A 21,667-nucleotide genomic window follows, 5' to 3' on the forward strand; every position below is an offset into this window, starting at 1 on the left:
TAGGGAAGCTTTTAATTAAAAGCTTTTACCTTTCCCACCCCAACCTGGCCACAGTGATCCATGAGACGGTCACCTCCAGGCTTGACTACTGTAATTCGCTCTACGCGGGGCTGCCCTTGAAGCTGTCCCAGAAACTCCAGCGGGTGCAGAATGCTGCAGCGAGGCTCCTCACGGGGTCCCTGCCATGGGAGCATATTCACCCAGTGCTTTTCCAGCTGCACTGGCTCCCGGTGGAGTACAGGGTCAGGTTGAAGGTGCTGCTTTTGACCTTTAAAGCCCTTCACGGCCTAGGACCCTCGTACCTACGGGACCGCCTCTCCCAGTATGCCCCACGGAGAGCCTCAAGGTCCATAAATAGCAACACCCTAGTGGTCCCGGGTCCTAAGGAAGTTAGATTGGCTTCAACCAGAGCCAGGGCCTTTTCAGCACTGGCTCCGGCCTGGTGGAACGCTCTGCCTCATGAGACCAGGGCCCTGCAGGATCTGATTTCTTTCCACAGGGCCTGTAAGACAGAGTTGTTCCGCCTGGCCTTTGGCTTGGAGCCAATTTGATTCCCTCCCCCTCTTTTCTTTTTCCTTTCTCCTCCTGTGATGAGGCTGCATTTTTATATTTTATTGTTTCAATATTTTTATGTTGTATTTTAATCTTGTTTTTAAGTTGTATTCATTCAACTTGTTTTTATTATTGCTTGTTAGCCGCCCTGAGTCCGGCCTTGGCTGGAGAGGGCGGGGTATAAATAATAATAATAATAATAATAATAATAATAATAATAATAATTAATGTTTAATAGGTTATTGTATTTTAATGTTCTGTTGGAAGCTGCCCAGAGTGGCTGGGGAAACCCAGCCAGATGGGCGGGGTGTAAATAATAAATTATTATTATTCTTATTATTATTATTAATGTTTAATAGGTTATTGTATTTTAATGTTCTGTTGGAAGCTGCCCAGAGTGGCTGGGGAAACCCAGCCAGATGGGCGGGGTGTAAATAATAAATTATTATTATTATTATTATTATTATTATTATTATTATTATTATTATCTAGAAGGCCAAACTCAAACCCTCTCTCCCCGCTCCCCTGAAGCTAAACTCAAATCTCCCAAAGGATTTAGCCTTTACTTGCAGGAAAGGTTCTCCAACTCTGCATTCCTGGCAGGCCATAGCTGCCCCCATCTGCTCAAAGTTCTTCCTAGATACTGTAGGCAGATTGCCACTAAGCCCTAAAGTCAGGCCCTTGGTCCATCTAGCTCTGTATTGTCTGGCAATGGATCTCCATGCTTCCAGGCAGCGGGCACTCCCAGTCTTACTTGGAGGTGTCTGAAACTGAACCTGGGACCTGGTCCACAAAGCAGATGCTCCACCGATCAGCTCCACTGGTACATCCCTTTCTCTAGACAGGTGGCCAGGACCTGTCACGACTCAGCAGCCTCCCCACTGCTATGTGGGGGATGAGGAAAAGCTGTGTTTGGAAGCCTGTCATAGCTCCTTATAAAGAAAACAAACAGGTCCATTTCTGAAATGAATCATTTCTTGGATTCGCAGAGAGGCTGGTGACAGCACAGACTTTCTCTCTCCCTGACTGTGCAAGAATGAGTTCCTAAGCATTTAATTGCAGAGGGGATTTTTCTCACTTCCACGGAAGCTACCTGGCAATATGGCTCCGTTACAATGAGGGAGGTCACCAGTTAAAGGAAGCTTAGGCAACTCATGGACAATCTGAATACAATGTACAGGTAAATGTTGAAGTGCATGACTTTGGCATCTCCCCAAGAAGGGACAAAAAATATAGCCAATGCATTGCTGCACTCAGATGTGCACCCTGTCACACTGAATGCCTTTTGTGTGTATGTTAACTATGAGGTGCCAGTAGACATAACTGGGTAAATTGCAAAATGGATCCCGGACCCCTTATGCGCCTGCCTTCTCTTTTGAGTGTGTGGTGAACGTTGAATTTAAAAGTTGATGATAAAAATAAACAATGCAAATTAACAAACAGTGTAATGTTTTGTAGATGATTTGCCTTACTTTGAGTTTTAATAAATGTTCTAAACAATTAAAGCATACCAAAATTAGGGTTTTGTCCTGGCTCCTGCCCAAAACACGACAGCAGCAGCATTTATTCATAAGTCACTGGCCACTGGAAATCTGGCTGGTCTCCCCCACTCATTTTTTTCCGCTTTTTCCCCACCAGGGGAATCTCCATTTTGGTTTCTCTAACTTTCTCATTTTTCCAATGTTAAGTTTAGCTCTACTTCAGTTTATGAATTTCTTAAATTTTAATGAGGATTTTTTTTTATCAGCATGTCTGTGCAAATTTCTCCTAATATACATGTTTTTCCATTTGGTTTTGCCAGTTGTACACCTGTGCAAAGCAATTTTCTCTCCTAACCATTTTTATATGTTATTTTCGCAAAATATATGCATTTTGATGCACACTTTACTCAAGTATATACATGTTTTGTACCCGTTACTTGCCTGCGTTACAAAATGAGGAGATGTGTGCATTTTGAAAGATGGCTGCATTTTGGCCTGCATATTATTTTGAAAAGTGTGAATTATGTAGCTTCGCTTTTAAGTGCAAACTGAATCCAGTTTCTCCCCCATCCCTCCTCGCCCCACATTTTAAAGTCTTTCCAGCTTTATTAATTATTTATTCATCTGGTTTATTTATATCCCCATTTCCTTCCACCATGGAACTCAAGGTGGCGTAAAGTGAGTTCCCAGGGAGTCTCCCATCCCGGCACTGACCAGAACCAGACCTGCTTAGCTTCAGCAAGGTAGCAATGCATCTTGTGCCTTCAGGCAGGGGCAGGAGTGGGGGGGAATAGGTAAATAAATAAATATGTAGGATTCCCACTTCTACCTCATCCTTCCAGCTGTTATAGGGATATAGAATAAATGTTGATCATTGCACATGGTAAACACACATACATAAGTATATAAACCACATGTCTAAAATAGTACAGGAGAGCAATCCAAAAGCCACCTTAGCTCTTGAAAAGACTCTAAATATTTCCTCTGCCTCCTTAATCTCCCTTGTCTGAGAACAGTCAGGGGAAGTGCCGGAAGGGATTCCTCTCCTATGTCTACGAACCTCCTTTCTATGAATTGTCATTATTTACCCAGATGCTCTGCATTGAGGGATCCTGATTGTCTTATCAAATGCTAATATTTTGTGTAAACTGTGTCTGGAACGATGTGAAACTTGCTAAACCACACCTTGGCCTGCCTGAGCCACAGTAACCTCACCTTAGGTGTGATGTAATTTCTGGCTGTTTGTAGAGGGGGTGTCCTCCTTCTCCACGCCAAAATGCAAACCCTTAAAAGAGATGTTTCTTCTTGGTTCTGGGTTTCTCTTGCTTCCTTGCTAGGAGGGGAGGGAACTCTGTCACAACAGAAAAATGAAGATCTGCCTTGCTTTCACTGCATCCTGTCTCCATCCATTCATCTCTGACCAATCATGGGGCCTTGGGGAGTTCGGCAGCAAAAGTCTAACACCCCTATTTTTCTACATTCATGTGGAATTGTGCAGAAAGGAAGACTGTGTCCCTTTTCAGCAGATTTCTTAATTGCAACTGGACTGCCAAGATAACCAAGGATGGCCTGTTTTTCACAAGTTTCAAGTGGACCTAAAAAGCCTTAAACGTCTCAGGACCACTTTACCTCAAGGAGCGCCTCTTTCCATGTGAACCTACCTGGACCCTGAGATCATCTTCTGAGGCCCTCCTTCGTGCGCCTCCTCCTCCAGAGGTCTGAAGGACAGCAACATGAGAACGGGACCTTTTCTGCAGTGGCTCCCCATCTGGAATGCTCTCCCTAGGGAAGTTCGCCTGGCGCCTTCATTATATGCCTTTAGGCACCAGGCAAAAACTGTTCCCTTTTAACCAGGCCTTTGGTTGATCCGATTTACATCCTATGCCCTTTTAAAATGAATTTTGTATGTGTGGGGGCGCTATTGGGTTGTTGTTTTATTTTTATTAGACATTTCATGCTTTTATATCTTGCTTTTATTCTGTGAACCGCCCTGAGACTCCCGGGTATAGGGCAATATATAAATGCAATTAATAATAACAACAAATCCTTAGGCAAAAGCGCCCCCCTTATCTTCCTTTGTGCGAGACACGCAGCCAGGGCTTGGTTGGGGAGGTAGGGGCACTGCCTGCCAGTGCCAGGCTGGCAAATGGGCGGCAGCAGCCTCCTCGGATGGGTAGCGCGCGTCTGGTGGCGCCCCCGCCTGCGCGCCCCCGGGCGCCTGGCTGCCTGGCTCTTCCCCGGCATCCCTCTCTCCCCCCCTCCAACCTTTTCGTCTCGCTGCGAAGCATCACATGACAGCATCCCGGAGCTGCACTGAGCATGAGCAAAAGCATCGGGGCCACAGAGCTCCTTTATGAGAGCAACAAAGCCAGCAGCCGCCGACGAGCCTTTTGTTTTCTGCCCTGCTGGATCCCCGCTCTCTCTAGCGCGCACGCAATTCGCCGGGCTCCTTGTGCAGCAGAAGCTGGCCATTGATCTCCCGTCCAGGTTTCCCTTCCGTTGCGCCATGCCCGTCTGCCTGCCACCAGCAGCCTCGTGAGCATCCCGGTCCCCGTCTCGCCAGGCCTTCCGTAGCAGTGGAGGCAGGTAAGTATGATGGAGAACGGGGCGCGGGGGACGGACGTTTGCATGGATTTGCCTTTTGTGGGTACCGAGGCCGAGAGATGCCGAAGAGAAGGCGGGAGGCGAGGACCCCGAACTCCAGCTGTGCATGGCCCCTTCCCTTTCTGCTCTTCCAGAGGTTGCGGCAGTTTATCTCTAGCCGGGTTGGGAGCAAGATCGGAGCCAAGGATTGTGCCTGTTTGATTGCTGCGCATTTGTGCACATTGAGCAAATTCGGCTGGGTTGATGAAGGCCTTTACTCTCCCTCCCTCCCTCCCTCCCTCCCCCCTCTTTCTGTGTGTGTTTTGCTGGAGACTTGAGCTTCAGAGTCTAGAGCTAGGGATTTCTGCAATCCCCTGCCCTATGGAAAAGCCCAGAGTGACAAATAAACCAGGCCAAGACTCCAGAGCCAAAGGCTTCCATGACAGTCAACAGGTGGCTCTCTGACAGGCCTGCTCTCACTTCTTGGCAAGGGCCCTGTCTGTCCAAGCTGGGACGCACAGCTCAAAATCACTTGAAGGGCCACTTTGACTTTTTAAAAGAAAATTAACGGATGGGGACTATGCTGCTATAGTAACCACTGAAAAATGAGGTTTTGGAAAATTAGGACTCTGTGTTTTCCTTTTCACACCAGGGTGGTGCACCCCACCCAGCCCACCCCTAATTTGGCAAGCTGCCTCATGCCACACTGGTCTTGGGAGCCATAAAAGGGGAACAAAATAGTTAAGTTACTTGATTTATTCTTATTGCATTTTTGCTGCCAGGGACAGAGGCGCTTGTGGGATTTTCTGACTCAGGTGCTGAAATAACTTGATCAGTCTTGTGTAGGGATCTTGAGTTTGGATGAAGGGAGGTCCTGCCTCGTGTAATGAAGTCTCTCGGGCTGTGCTGTTTTCATTCATTCTCCTTTAGATTCTTTTCCTTCTCTATTTGTGGCCCATAGCAGTCTGCCTCTTTCTGCTGACCACTATCTATGGACCCTAAACTGGTCAATATATAAAACCAGAGGCAGGAAACCATTTTTCTGTTGAGAGCCACTTTCCCTTGAGGCTAATCTGTCAGGGGCCACATGCTGGAGGTGGGCAGGGCCGAAGCCAGCAGCAGAGACAGAATCAGGAATGGGGAGACACCTGCCTTGCTTGCATTTCAATGTGAACTCCCCAAATTTACACTTCCCGAACCAATGCTGTGAACTGAAGCAGCTCTCCTGTGAAATTTGCCCGGTGACTAATTTTGCAGTGCAGCTATCCAGCCTAAAACTGCTTACAAACATGTGCATATTAGTGATACACAAGAGTGCATTATTAATATGGCAGAAGTTGCTTGCAAAAATGCTTATGCTAGACAAAACTTTTTATATATAATTTCACACACAAAAAAAACCACACATGAATTTTCATGCGGACATTGAGTTGTACCCAAGGTAGCGCTGTGTTAAAGTCACTTAGCAAATAACTTCTTGCCTCAGCAGAATGTTATTGCACAAGGGAATATGCAATTCCCCTTTCTAAAGGTAGCTTCGCAACAGATTGCGCAACTGGAACCAATAATTGTGCAATAAGCTTCCGCTAGGGCAACTGTTGCATGGATGCTTTTGCATACCCTTTGAACTCTGTCATCTACCAGCACATGGGATCTTGTGCTAGTAGACAGAGAACGCTGGATATACAGACAGTGTTAGACAGTGTTGAATATGCCCCCCCCTTTAATTGCAGGGGGGCAAAGCAAATTTAAGACCAGAAAAACGAAAATTTGAGAACCAAAAGTGAGCATGTGCACCCTTTTCTCTCCCTCTTTCTTTTAATGCCACCCACTTCACAACCACCACCTGCTTTTGATTTTTCTCCCCACCCAGCCAGCTACCAGCTTGCCAGAGGTCCAAACTGATCACCTGCACCTTGAGCTATTGCAGTTAGGCCAAGGCCCACATGAGACCATAAGGATTCACGTTGCCCACCCCTGTATTAAATACACAATCAGACTGGTGTATCTTAAAAAAAAAAAAAAAAATCCCTGAAAAAGCAGCCTCAAGACCCCCTGGATTCTCTGTGCTGTTTTTTCATGATAAAGGCCACTACTTGGAAGCTGCTATTTGCCTGGAAGGGAAAGTGTGTTTGCGCCAATAGAAGCTTCCCTCCTGCAGCAAATAGCAAATTTGGGAGGGGTGGGCAAGATATTTTCATGGGGAAAGCATCATGTGGGGGAGGGGAAGGAAAGGATTAATTCCCTCTCACACTGAGCCATGGTCCTGATTCCAACTGGGGCAGGAACATCTTGACTGCTTCTTCTTCTTCTTCTTCTTCTTCTTATTAAAAATCAAAGTACATGAATGCATTTAGCATATTGCTTAGTCTGACCCTAAAGCTGTTCTGGTGTGCGATGTTCCTTTGACTTCTTTGGCTTCTGCAGAGGTGGCCCTGTGAGGCTGTATTCTGGGAGAGGAAAGGACATGCCTAGTTTTCAAAAGGGGAGGCAAAATATTCTAGGTTCCTCTTATACTAGTAAACACTTATGCATTGCCACTCTTACATCACCACAGAAGAGGACAAATGAGGATACAGATCTGCATAAAATCTGCATTTGCATTGCTAAGATGCAGTGGAGATGAGATGCAAATTCAGAAACGATTGCTATGATCTGAATAGAATTACAATGTATTTTGCCATGGCGGGTGAAGAATGTGGGCAGGTGACCCTGGTTATGTCTGCTCAATCTGAACTGCTTTTGATGGGCAACTTTAAGGTCCCTCCTGCTCTCCCTTCTTACGATTCTTTCTCTTTAAAGAACACCTGGCCTGGGAAGCCCTTCAAACAAAGGACGCCTTCTAATAGAGGACTGCCCTCTCTAAAGTAGGACCATCCTTACGCATTCACCTGAAGTTACTGGGAAGTTATTGCTCAAACTCCCAGTCTTTGTTGAAGAGGCTGAGAGCTGATCTCCCAAATTCTCCCAGAATGCTTAAACTCTCCCACCATGCCCCATATGTTTCTCTCTGCAGATTACGGAAGAGCTGATTCACACATTCGTGTCTGTCAATAACAGATCGGTGATGATTCACAGCTCCCCGCCTCCTTTGTAAGGTTAGGATTGCCTCTTCCTTCCCACTAGCAGAGAGACCTTTTGAACTCCCCACCCCCGACCTCCATCATTCCATCTGTTTCTTTTCCAGCAGCTTAATTGGCAGCCGATGAAATGTTTGATCTCCATTCCCTGAAAAGCATCACCTGCTGCTTTCCCCATATTATGCTGCTCTTAAAAGGCACAAGAAGAGGCCTCTGGTCAGTTGGGGTCCCTAATTGCACCCATGTTGCTGCCTCTCCAATTAGCCACTGTGGGAAAGGAAGGATCAGTAAGAGAGGCTGTCGGAAAACCAGCACTGATGGTGATGGGGGGCAGGGGGACGGACAGGACGAAGGCACTGCAGAGCCCTGGAGATGGGCCTGCCAGGTGGGAACTGGTGAATCGTTTGATTCCAGTTCCTCTCCATTTTTCCAATGTTCAGTTCAGTTCACCACATATTCACATTGCTCTGCAATCTTCCTTTTTAAGGGTTTGTATGGAAGTTCTTCAGCATCTCAGTGCATTTCCAACATGCACTTTTTTGTATGCAGTTTTCCCTAATAGACGCATTTTTGCAGAGAAATTTCTCTTAATATAATGTTCTTTCCCCTGATATATGCATTTTAATGCAAACTTTATATGCATGTCCATTCACACACCTTGGCTGAAGGCCTGCTTTGCAAAATCTGGATAAGCATGGATTTTGAAGGATGGCTGTGTTTAGGTTTGCGTATTATTTCAGGAAGTGTGAATTAGGTATGTTTGCCTTTGAATGTGAACTGAATTGAACTGCTCCCCCATCCCTATTCCCAGGTTCCCACAAGCATTGTCAAGTCTCCAGTATCTCAAGACCTGTGATTTATAGAATTAGAATGCATGTTCATAACTATTATATGTTCATACTTTAGGTAAAGGTAAAGGTACCCCTGCTCGTACGGGCCAGTCTTGACAGACTCTAGGGTTGTGCGCTCATCTCACTCTAGAGGCCGGGAGCCAGCGCTGTCCGCAGACACTTCCGGGTCATGCGGCCAGCGTGACGAAGCTGCTCCGGTGAACCGGCACCAGAGCAGCACACGGAACGCCGTTTACCTTCCCGCTATAAAGCCTATTTATCCTATTTATCTACTTGCACTTAAGGGTGCTTTCGAACTGCTAGGTGGGCAGGAGCTGGGACTGAAAGACAGGAGCTCACCCCGCAGCGGGGATTCAAACCGCCGACCATGCAATCGGCAAGCCCTAGGCACTGAGGTTTTACCCACAGCGCCACCCGCATCCCATTCATTCTTTATATGCACATAAAGAATCTTGGAGTGAAGTCATCTTAGTCCAATCCCCAGCTTAGCGCAGGGCCTGCTGTCCTGAATGCAGAAGCCCATGCAAGATGGACAAAAGGCAGGTCTGGGATTCTGGAATCAGCACTCCAGGGCATGGTTAGAGATGCTGGTTCAGAGTTCAGTGCCTAGGGTTCAGGACCATGGACAGCAATCCCGCAGCTGAGGCAGACAGAACAAGGTGCCTCAGCACTGGCCTGGAGGAACTGAAAGGTCATACAGTCCAACCATCTGCTTGGCAGATGGGCACCCAGCTTCTGTTGAAATATCTCCAGGAAAGGAGAGCCCACCCCTCCTGGGACTGCCTGTTCCACTGTCAAACAACTCTTACCATTAGGCGGTTTCTTCTCATGTTTACACAAAATGTATTTCCCTACAATTTCTACTTGTTCATTCTAGTCCTGGCCTCTGGAGCAACAGATAACAAGCCTGCTCCACATCTTGCATGGCAGCCCCTCAGATATTTTTAAACAGCTATCATTCATGCCTGTCTTTAATCTTCCCCAAGCAAAACATACCCACCTCTTTCAACTTTTCCTCATACGACATGATTTCTAGACTTCTCACCGTGGTGGTGGTTGCCTTTCTCTGGACATGCTTCAGATTGTCAACATCTTTCTTAAAATGCAGGACCCAGAACTGGATATAGAACTCTAGATGCAGCCAGGTTAGTGCAGATTAGAGAAGTGCAAGATGATTGCCATTTAAGGAAACCAGACAGATTTGATGGTGAAGAAGCAGGAGTATGTTCGAGTAGTTGCTCCATGGGGGAAGTGTATTCACCATGTAAAATTCCCTGTCCAGGATTGAGTTTAGGGGAAATTGGTTCTGTTGTCTTGCAGAAGTTGTCTGTGCATAGTACTGATTGGCTAGCACTTGGGTCATCAAAAACCCAGCAGTAGCTCCTTTACAGTGTACTTATGCTGAAGTAGAGGATATCTCAAAGGATAAATGCTGGCTAAGAGACAAAACTACAAATTACAAAGTCCCTGATTGAATCTATTTGTCCTATCTGAAGGAGTGTCTCCGCCCTCATCGTTCTGCTTGGACACTGAGGTCCAGCACTGAGGGCCTTCTGGCGGTTCCCTCACTGCAAGAAGCCAAGCTACAGGGAACCAGGCAGAGGGTCTTCTCGGTAGTGGTGCCTGCCCTGTGGAACGCCCTCCCACCAGATGTCAAAGAGAACAACTTACCAGACTTTTAGAAGTCATCTGAAGGCAGCCCTTTTTAGGGAAGCTTTTAATGTTTGATGGACTACTGTATTTTAATATTTTGTTGGAAGCCACCCAACTCCCTGTAGCACAATGTCTCTTTTGGGCCACTGAACCAGCACATCATGGCCCCCATACCTGATTCTTCCTTTTTTTACGCTGACTCAAATATCACGTTCAAGGCCTTTTCCTTCATTGTCCCCTCTGACAGGCCTTCAGTGAAACCTTTTCCATTTCACTTAATTGTTGTATTTTTAATATTACTGTATGTACCACGTCTGTTTGAACAAAAACACAACAGCAACAGCAACCATACAAATGGATGAAACAGACAAGTTTTCTCCTGGCTATGTCAGATACCTAAGAGGGCAAATAGGCAGCATTTCCTCCAGCCTTGTCAGTTTTGTTAGAAAATTGTGGGGTAATGCAAAAAGGTGGATTTCACATGCTCAGCCTGTCCCCATCATGGTAGGAACACATCCAAATCCATTTGCAGGGCAGATTGGGCCAATATCCAGCTAGGCTGGTGAAGGAATGTCTTCTCTACAAGCTGGAGAAGCTGTGATGACATTTGAAAGTGGAAAAAGATTAACTTGTGAACTGTTCTAATGCACATTAACTAAAGCAAGGGAAGATTGCTGAGCAAATGTTTATGAAGTGGCTAAAAATTGCCTGCGAATTTGGCTTTTATGCTTGTTGAGCCATGAACTTATTGTTGTAAGTGCCTCTCTCTCTTAACCTCAGTTGCTCATCAGGCAAACTGGAATATTAATGGCCTTTCTCTAAAGGGAGTTGGTAAGGATTAGAGAGAATTACAGTGACCGTAAAGCACTTTGCATGAGACAAAGTGCCGAAGGAAGCACGGCTGGCCCTGCCATTAGGCAGAATGAAGGTCATGAAAGGACAGCAAATGGTTGGTCACCATGTTTACCATTGTGCTTTTACTGCCAGAGAGAAGGGATTTTCTGCCTCTGGTGCCAAAATAGCTTGACTAGATTGGAGTACTATGCACATTGACTTGGGTGTGAAAGAAAGGGTTAACTGATGTGGTTGTTTATTATATAATAATGAGGATAATGACGGTGAAGCCACAATAGAGATGGTTGAATCCAACAATTTCCGTTTCACACAGTTTCTCATTTTTTCCTGTCTTAAATTTGATTCCACACATTTGCAGATTATTATCTCTTTAAAGTCCTTGTGAAAATTCACCAGCACTTTATCGTGATTTTTTCCTTATACACAAATGTTGGTGTGCTATTCTGCCTAAAATACATGTTTTTGCAACTCCCTTTCCCCATATCTAATACATTTCCATCTGTTTTTTATTATATGCATTTCTATGCACGCTTGACCCTAGTATTATGCATATTTTAACACATTGCTTAGCTGAACATCTGAACTTGGACTTGGAAAAGAGAACTGAGAGATTCTGTTGCTGTTGTGCAAATATTAAAAGACAAGTGTTTTTCAGTTGCACATTGTTTCAGGAGGTACAAATTAATGAAGTTTGCCTTTAATGATAACAGAACAGAATTCCTCCTCCATCCCAGTGGCGGAGCTTCATGCAGAGAGCAGGCTGGTGTGTGTCCCGGGGGCATAGTGTGCCACCCATAGGGGTGTAGTGTGTGTCCTGGGGGTGTGGCACGCCACCCAGCGTGGGTGGGGGGGCAGCTGCGATGGCACCCCATTGGGATCGTGCTGCCGGGGGCAGTGCGCTCCCCCCCGCATGCCTCTTCCTCCGCCAGTGCTCCCTCCCTCGGCCATGTTCAGCTTGTTTCAGACTCATGATCACTTGTGTGACTGATAAGTTTCTGCAGGCAAATAAGCAAGTAAACAAATAAATAAAATGAGTCCAGATGATAGAACATCAGGATTGTGCACCCGTGGGACAACATTTTAAAGATGTTGTCACGCTGGATGCTGAGTGCAATAAACCATCGTCCAGGGGCTGAGCAGTGAGAAGAAGGAATGCCTTGGTGATCTCATGCCAAACCCCAAAGAAACATACAGTGGTACTTCGGGTTAAGTACTTAATTCATTCTGGAGGTTCATTCTGAACCTGAAACTGTTATTAACCTTGAAGCACCACTTTAGCTAATGGGGCCTCCCACTGCTGCCGCACCGCCAGAGCACGATTTCTGTTCTCATCCTAAAGCACAGTCCTTAACCCGAGGTAATATTTCTGGGTTAGCGGAGTCTGTAACCTGAAGCATCTGTAACCTGAGGTACCACTGTATTCTGTCTGTGTTGACAGGCTGAAACATAGCCCATGGGAGGAGCTGGCAGTGCCACCACTGCTGCTGTGATGATGGAGCCATTATTTGTAGTTTTGTCCACTGTGGGTGTCTGTGCACCTGAGTATCTTTAAAGCAGGTGTGTGTGTTGTGGGAATGTTCTGGGGTGCAGGAGAGGATATATTGACTAATTATATCCTTATCCAACTTGTGCTAACAAGTTCCCAAAATATCAGCAGAGTTTATGACATTCCCCTTTAAGTTCGCAACGGTAACGCTTGCACAGGTTCGCTAGAACCTCTATAATAATTACTCTGGTAATTTCCCCTTTTGTTCCCTCTTAAAATACAAGACACGACACAGTCTTTATAAAAGTATAAAAGAGTTTACTCACGTTCTGTTCACAATATGATCCCAGAAGGCATACAGCTTTAAAAAGGTTACATACACTTAGAATCTATCTTATAGGAAGATAGTACTGTCCTCTCTTGGCTGAGAGACAAGAGGGCATGTTGCTCCTTCAGAAGATGAAGATGAGAGAGAGGCAAGAGAGAGAATGGCTGCCTGCCCTGTGCTTTTATCATTACCTGCACAGGTGAGGCCAAACCCACCTCTGGTCACATGTGGAGGAAGTCTGTCCCCAGGAAGTTTACCTGCTTGCTGGACAGACATCCCTCCCCATGTTCTAACATGTACACTCTAGGAATGTTGTCATTGACTGCTCCTGTGTTTACATCCCACATGTGTGTGTGTGTGTGGGGGGGGGAACCTCAGACCCAAGGGCCAAATGTGGATCTCTGTGTCTCTCTGTTTGGTCCTCAGCATGCTCCACACGTACCACTGGCCTCCTGCCCCTCTCTACTGCTTCTTCCAGTGATCCTGCTGACTGGGATGGAAAATGGAGATATTGGGGGTGGGGGGACTAGAAACCTCCGACTTTGTGTGGTGGGCAATATTGAAACTGCTACCACATTTCCAAAGCTACGCATGGTTCAGTATGGTTTCAGATTGGATGGGGAACTGTGGGTTGAGATTCCTGCATTGAAGGGGGTTGAATTAGATGACCCTGGGGACCCTCAACAGTTCTATGACTGCTGTAAGAGACACCCATTGTTTTGCCCACTTTTGGCTCTGGCGCTGCAGGTAGCTCAGGGACAGCCAACATGGTACTCACCAGAGTCTTCCTGTTTTATTAATATTTATTAAACTTATTAGTTGCTTGTTGCCCAAAGGTCTCCAAGCGACTTACAGCAAAGAAAAATATGCTGTGCATAAAATCATGGAGGGGAAAGGAGGGAATCATATAATATGTTTCATATAACATAACATTCATGGAAAACAAAGGTAGCATACCAGCCATATAAATAATAGCAAATGACATTAACAATAGTCAAATAATAAGCAAAGCAATACTTGGACCACTCATTAGCAAACAAACAAAACCTCAAACCCCCCACCCTCCTCCAAAATCATTCACATCAGTTATATAGAAAAAAATCATTTTTATGTTAAATGTATTGTGAGAACTATTTAATGTATTATTGTTGTTGTTATTTTCTCCCCCCCTTTTCAGTTGCTAGGAGGTGATGGATATTTCTTTACTTCTATATTTATTTTGTGTGTGTGATGTATTAAAATGATATATATAAAATGATATATATATACTGTATTTTTCGCTCTATAGGATGCACTTTTCCCCCTCCAAAAATGAAGGGGAAATGTGTGTGCGTCCTATGGAGCGAATGCAGGCTCCTTGGCTTCAGCGATAGCAATGCGAAGCCTCTGAAACGCAGAGGGAGAGCTCCCCCCGCGCTCTGGAGACTTCGCGTTGCTTTTGCTGAAGCCGCCTGAAGCCCCTGGAGTGCAGGGAACGCCCGCTGCGCTCTGGGGGCTTCAGGCGGCTATCCGCAAGCCTTCGGAGCGCAGCAGGAGTTCCCGCTGTGCTCCGAAGGCTTGCGGATAGCCGCCTGAAGCCTGGAGAGCGAGAGGGGTCAGTGCACACTGATCCCTCTTGCTCTCCAGGCTTCGCTTCACTGGAGAGGCGCTGCACAGTTTTCCCTCTCTGTGCAGCGCCCCTTCAGCGAAGCGGGAGGAGAAATGGAAGGGGCTCCTTTTCTCCTGCCGCTTCACTGAAGGGGTGCTGAGCAGAGAGGGGGAGAATTTTTTCCCCCTGTTCTCCCCCTCCTATGGTCCGGTGCGTCCTATAGAGCGAAAAATATGGTGTACACACAGACACACAAAATCATTCACATTGAACAAACATTTCACCCCCTTTAATCTCCCCACCCCACCTAGAAGTCTGGAGTCAAGGCCAGCTGTTGTGAATCAGTGGTGGGTGGGACCAGCATCTTCCAGGGATAGTCCAGCATCTCCCTTCATAGGGGAGCAGTAGCAAAGCAAAGTGGGAAGACTGTCGCAAAAGTTTTAGCTGCTCTGCAGTTATCCTGGCTCCTGCTCCTCACTTATCGCTGTTGTTTGCTGGATCCCTGATGATGGGCAATGTTGGCAGGGGCTGATGCAAGCTGTGCTCCAACAGCAAGTGGGGGGCACCAACCTCTGTGGCCGACCTGGGTGTGGACGGGGCAGGGCAGCAGTGAGATCAGGGTTATGGGGGTGCACCAGTGAGAGCGCTGGCTGTGCCTGGGCAGCCCCGACCTCCCCCTGCGCAGCCAAGCTGCAGCAAGGCTGCTGTCAGGAGAGCAGTGCTGCCCCAACACACAAGTCACTAGGGTAATGTAATGGTTCTAGGGGGTTGCTCATGTGTAAGTTGCCGCCACTCTTGGCTTGGTTGCCTGGTTGAACCCTTTCTGTCTGGACAGCCCTTCACTGCGTGGCTGTCTCAGTCGCTGGCAGAATCCGTCAGTGGGCGTTTCTTAAACTTCTTCCAGCAAAAAAGTTCTTTGACGCCAAGTCTCCTCCTACTCTCCCTGCGCGGAAGTCTTCTGCGCAGGGAGGGTGTGGGCAGCGGAGTACCTGTGCTCTCCCCACTAGTCTCCGTTGAAGAGTCCTGGAGCCTTTTCTCCGATTCCCCCATCTGCCCCCCTTCTCTCCTGGTGTTACGTTGATTTCCTTCCCCAGCAGCTGGGCTGCCTCTCTCCCTGCTGGGACCCTCTCCGGCATCGCTCTGGAGCCTTCCCTCCACCTCTGTCTCCGATGGCAGTTCCCTGACAGGTAACTAACAATTTACTGCCCTTCCATGACACAGAAGATCAGCTGCCTGAGGCAGCCGGCTCTTTCTGCCTAATGGAAGGGCTGGCCCTTGCATAGAGCTATGCATATGTAAAGCCTTCGATGGCACACCCCTTAGACATTTCCAGCTTCCTTCTGAAAATGTTAAGGATAACCGGCAGAGGACAGTGCAGAGCACAATTCCACACACCTGAAAAGGGCTAGGCATCAAAGCCTCATTATTAATGCTGCAAAAACGGTTGTGCACTTGAGATCAAGGTGTGTGTGTGTGTGTGTGTGTGTGTGCGTGCGTGCATGCATGTGCATGCTGATTTTTATTGCAGCAGGAGCTGTTTGGGCTGTATGCAGGTGGGCAGCCATGGAAGGGTGCTACATCCTGGAAGAAGGAGACCTCATAGGTCCCTGCTGTCTTGTACTCTGTATTTACTATAGGTTTCAATGTAAACACCCAAACTGTCTTGGATTTCCCCTTTTCAGTTCTCCGACGGCCAATGAGGAGGCCTCTGCACGGCACTGACGTCAGCCTCATCGCTCTCAGCTTTTCTCGAGGACAGTGACTTGGTTGCCAGGGTGACGGAAGAACATACTCCCCAGGCTGACTCTCCCTGCTGAAGGCCGTAACACCGCCTGGATGTCTGTCTCGCAGCTCCCAGGCTGGCTGGTGGCATGGAGAGGAGAGGCCTAGCCCTGTGGAAAGAGTGCCTGTGAACCACAAAGCAAATGGTAAGCAGGATGAGGCTCGCAGGACGGGTTTGCGGTGGTGTGTGGGGGTCGAGCGACTGCTGGACCACGGATGGCAAAGCTGACTTCGCTTGGGAAGGGATGTTCTGCGTGTGTTGGAGGAGAAGAGGAAGGAGTGAAAGTTGCCTGGTTAAATTGCAAAAATAAGAGATGGGTTGGAGGTTTTGACAGTGGGCTCCATACACACCGTACATTGAAAGCACATGGCTTCCCCCAGAGGATCCTGGGAACTGAAGTTTGTTCAGGGTTCTGGGGGTTGTAAACTATGGTTTCCAGGATTCTTTGGGGAAAGAAATGTGCTTTATAAGTGTGTAGTGTACATTCTTGGAAACAAAGGTCAGTTATTAAGTGGAAAAATGAAATGCAGAATAGGTGGACCAAGTGCAATATTTTATTCATTGTATCCCACCTTTTTCTCCAAAAAGGGATCACATCATGGTTTTGCTTTAGCTGTATTAATCTAGACAGCCACCACCTTATTTTAATGCTTATTTGTTTCTTTTATTTTTATTTCAAACCATTTGCAAACCTCTTAATGAGTTTTAAAAACCCCTTAAGCGCATGTTTGTATGTGTGGTTGTGTGTCTACATTTATCTGCAAGCCTTAGGCTCCCCTCTTGTTAGGTAGTGCTGACTTTCTGAGTGTATAAGCAACTGCAGTCATGCCTGAACATTGGAAAAGGAGTGAATGGGTGGGACTTGCAATGAATGCGGCAGTGTAACCCAATCTCTCCATCCTAGGTGTTTGTATGGCCAATCCACGCCATGCAGTCAAAGAATTTTTATACCACTTTGGCAGTCATGGCTTTCCCCAAAGAATTCTGGGAGCTGTAGTTTGTTAAGGATGCTGGGAACTCTCTCTCTGAGAGGTCTCCCAACAACTCTTAGCACCGCTAACAAACTACAGTTTCCAGGATTATTGGGGGGAAGCTGTAACTGTTAAAGTGATAGAAGACTGCTTTATTTTTAAAATATTTTTTTATATATTTGCAATTTTCAAAAACAGGAACAGAGAGCACATTTAACCCCCCCTCCCCTCCCCTGTCCCATTTACAACTTTCTACCAAATACAGCATGTATTTTATTATTATTTTTTGAATTGATTTTAAAATGAATTGATTTTAGAATGCTGTGTTACTTTTATTGTTGTTAGCTGCTCTGAGCGCGGCTTCGGCTGGGGAGGGCGGGATATAAATTATTATTATTATTATTAATGACTTCCCTTCCACCCTTTTCCCGGTTCCTTTGCTTTTCTACTCCATGTAATCCACATCTTTTTAATCATCCAATTTGTCATCTATTAAATACTCTTATCTATTTCAGCTTTGCTGGATTTACTCAAGACCCGCTAACCCAGTCCTTTTTTTCCTAAAAAAATGTTTAGGGTTTCTCTCATTTTCCTACTCATATTGAAATACTGCCCCTCAATGAGGCCAAACTTAGATTCACAAAATATTTAGGGGTATTGCATACCCCTGCGTCCCCCTAGAAAAAAGCACTGTGTTAACCTATGTATTTGTCTATACCAGTTCTTAAAATATTCAGTAAGCATTATCCTTTCCTCCTTATATAGTGGAACCTCGGTTTTTGAACATCTCAGCTGCTGAACGTTACGAATGCCGAAAATCCGGAAGTGAATGCTTCCATTTTCGAATGAGCCTCGCAATTTTCCCCATGTTTTGCAATTTCCCCCATTGAACTTGCTGACAGCCCTTTGATCCTCAGTTTTCAAACATTTCAGAAGTCAAATGGACTTCCGGAACGGATTACATTTGAAAACAGAGGTTCCACTGTATTCCTTATCTTTGTTTTATCTTATCCTGTTCGTCAGACCAGCCAGTTCAGTGTATTCAAACATTTTACACTGCCATTCTTCCTGAGTGGGTATTAGACTTGTTCTCCACCTTTGTGCCCATAAGGTTCTAGCGGCGGCAGTCACGTATAGTAATAAACTTCTGTTTTGGGGGGACCTCCATTGCTACCATCCCCAAGAGGAAAATCTCAGGTGTTTGGGGGAAAGTTTTTAAAAGTATCTGTCAGGGAACTGACATCGGAGCCAGAGGTGGAGGCAAGGCTCTCAAGTGATGCTGGAGAGGGGCCCAGCAGGGAGAGAGGGAGCTCATCGGCTGGGGAAGGAAATCAGCGCAACACCAGTAGAGAAGGGGGGCAGATGGGGGATTCGGAGAAGAGGCTCCAAGACTCTTCGACAGAAACCAGTGGGGAGAGCACGGGCACTCCGCTGCCCACTCCCTCCCTGCGCAGAAGACTTCCACGCAGGGAGAGTAGGAGGAGACTTGGCGTCAAACAACTTCTTTGCTGGAAGAGGTTCAAAAAACGCCCACTGGCGGATTCTGCTAGCGACTGAACAGCCACAGAGTGAAGGGCTGTCAGCCAGGACAGGTTTAACCAGGCTACCTAGCCAGGAGTGGCGGTAACTTACGCACGAGCAACCCCTTATAACCATTACAGTATCTTTTTAAATTCATCATATATAGTTTCCCAATATTCCTTCATTATTTTACAGGACCACCACATGTGAATAAAAGATCCCTCAGTTTCATTCAACTTCCAACATATACCTTTTTCTTTTTTAGACATAGTCACCAATCTGGTTGGTGTCGAATATCATCTGTGGGCCAGTTTCATCCTGTTTTCTTTTATCACATAACATGCCGTAAAATTCATATCTTTTTCCACAACTTTCCCCGTAATTCATAATCCATATTTTGACCCACATTTTGTGCCCACTTAATCATGTTCGATTTCACAAATTCCTCTTTAGTTTAAAATGAGTTGTTCGAGTTAAATCCTGCATGAAATGGCTACCGGTAAATGAATGCTGAGGGAGGTGTCTGTGTTATGAGAAAAAAACTGCTCCTTTTCCCTTATGGGGAACACAAGAGTCCTTTTGTAGGTTCTCTATCGGTAGGTGAAAATAACAGAGACCAACTAGAGAATATTGAGAAGCAAAGCAGCTAGTAAGCCTGATTTTTATTAAAGCTGTTGCAACAGGGTACTCCCCTCCCCACAAGCCCTTATATAGACATTTTAAATTGCCCACCTTGGTCCAAGACCACCCCCAGATGCATCATACATACATAGGGGCGGACTACAGTGGTACCTCGGGATGCGAACGGGATCCGTTCCAGAGCCCCGTTCGCAGCCCGAAGCGATCGTAACCCGTATTCGCGCGTCTGCGTGACTGCGCGTGATGTCATTTTGATGGTCTGCGCATGCGCGCGCAGCAAACCCCGGAAGTAACGCGCTCCGTTACTTCTGGGTCGTCGCAGAGCGCAACCCGAATTTGCCTAACCCGAAGCGTATTCATCTCAAGGTATGACTGTACAACAGAAATCTGAGTGCATTGGTTTTTTCCTCCTGTCTGCTAGGTTACTTGATTGGATTACCTGAGCATCCTGACCACTCTTTTGTTATGATAACTACTCAACTCCTGAATCCAGGTCACAGGTCACAGGCTCACATCCTATTCATATCTTAAATGTGGCCTTAAGACAGAATTTGTGGAAGAGACAATGGGAAGATTTACCATTTCCTTCGACCTTGCAGAGAAATATTTGAGGTCATTTTGGGAGAGAGAAAATGGTTTCAGGGCTTTTCTGTGGGTTTCAGACATGTGGTTTACATATTTGTATGTGTTTGCTTGGTACATTTATTATATATATATATATAAGACCTTAAAATTCTTATAACACCTGTGTGAATTCTTGGCTTTCCATTTGCCACCACAGCAGTCAGTCAACATTTCACAGCCCTTGAGCATCCTGGGATATTTTCGAGATCCGCCCTTAGAGTTTTCCTCCCCTAAAGGTGTTTTGCATTTCCGCAACCTTTGGGTTCCATCTAACCTGCTGTTGCCTCCCTCTTGGGGGCGGGCAGTGCCATTTTGGCCACGTAAGAATTTCCACTCACCACCCGAACGCTGGAAATAGGAGGAATGATGATCATATCGTATATGCCATCAATGTGCTGCCAGCACTTTGAACAGTAATCAGAAGGAGACAGGTCCCTTCCTTAAGGAGCTTACAGTGTAAAATTCAAAAGAAGCAACATGAGAGAGGAGAGGAACACAGAGTTGAAAGCAAACAGGAGGAAATAAATGCCACTCCATTCATAAAGACACATCCTCAGGATCTTCATGTATGAGGAACGGAAAATAATAATAATAATAATAATAATAATAATAATAATAATAATAGAAAAAGGAAGCTTAAAAGAATCCTGGAATATTGGGTGAAGCATCAGATGTGATTCAAAATGTGCCATTGTGAAAACATTATATTTGCAGAATCCTCACTCTTTCTCATCTGGCACTTTTCTTGGCTTTAGGACATCAAAGGTCAGTACTGGACTGATGATGATTCTGATGGAGAAAATGAGTCGGAGGAGTTCTTGTATGGAGTACAGGTGAGGCTCCCGGGGCTTGTGGAGGGGTATCAGTGTGGGTATCAGTGAATGGCTGCAGGATTCTGTACAATTTCCTGTGGAGCTTCAGAGCAAGCAACAAGGATGTACAGGCTTCCTCTCATGGGTCCACACTGCTGGGCGCTTGTCAAAGCCCACAATCCTACAGGCAGCCACATATGATATCTGGCCGAGACCCTCAATTTTGCTCATAGACTCATAGAACTGTCAAGTTGGGAGGGTTTCCATCTAGTCCAACCCTGCAACCCCTGACCCATGGCCACCCAACCTCTGCATAAAAGCTTCCAAGGGTCTGCCACGTTCCTAGGCACTAACTTTTAGTCAGAAACCCATTTCTTGCCATTCGAATTCATTGGTTTGGGTCCTGGAGAAGCAGAAAGCTCTTCCATTTTCCATGCGGCAGCCCTTTGGATATTTGGAGATGGTGAGCGTATCACCTCTCAAGGTCTTCTCTTCTCCAGGCTAAACCTATCCCGACTCCTTCGACCATTCCTCATCAGGCTTGGTTTCTCAGAGGATTTCATGCTTCACTCATTCACTGTCTCTGAATATATACCCCCTGTGCTGGTTTTCTGCAGGGGACCTGTGCGGCGGACCTGTACCGTCACCCGCAGTTGGATGCTGACATCGAGGCCGTGAAGGAACTGTACAGTGAGAATTCTGTGTCTGTCCGGTGAGTTCTGTGGTCCAGGTTGGCACTAACTCAGGACCCCAAAGCTGGACCTGTCTTGCTATGAGGGTCTCATCAAGGACCTGAAGTCAGGGACTAAGCAGAGGAGGAATGGTGGAGACCACCTCCCCAGCCTGACCCTTTCAGAGGA

At 46.3% G+C, this 21,667-nt stretch overlaps 1 protein-coding gene across 5 annotated transcripts in view; it reads left to right on the forward strand.

Moving 5' to 3' along the window:
* The first annotated feature begins 4,231 nt into the window (after positions 1–4,231).
* Positions 4,232–21,667, forward strand: part of PARP6 (poly(ADP-ribose) polymerase family member 6) — a 53,214-nt gene continuing 35,778 nt past the window's right edge. For 3 of the 5 annotated variants that reach the window (XM_079953293.1, XM_079953295.1, XM_079953296.1), the window contains exons 1-4: positions 4,233–4,619; positions 16,140–16,385; positions 20,751–20,828; positions 21,425–21,519. In XM_079953293.1, coding sequence (XP_079809419.1) covers positions 16,383–16,385; positions 20,751–20,828; positions 21,425–21,519 — 176 coding nt within the window. In that variant the 5' untranslated portion in view covers positions 4,233–4,619; positions 16,140–16,382. Of the gene's footprint in view, positions 4,620–16,139; positions 16,386–20,750; positions 20,829–21,424; positions 21,520–21,667 lie in introns of all 5 variants that reach the window. The other 2 variants (XR_013833047.1, XM_079953294.1) reach the window with 2 other exon arrangements.

Source organism: Podarcis cretensis (genome assembly GCF_951804945.1).
Source record: "Podarcis cretensis genome assembly, chromosome: 14".
Lineage (NCBI taxonomy): Eukaryota > Metazoa > Chordata > Lepidosauria > Squamata > Lacertidae > Podarcis > Podarcis cretensis.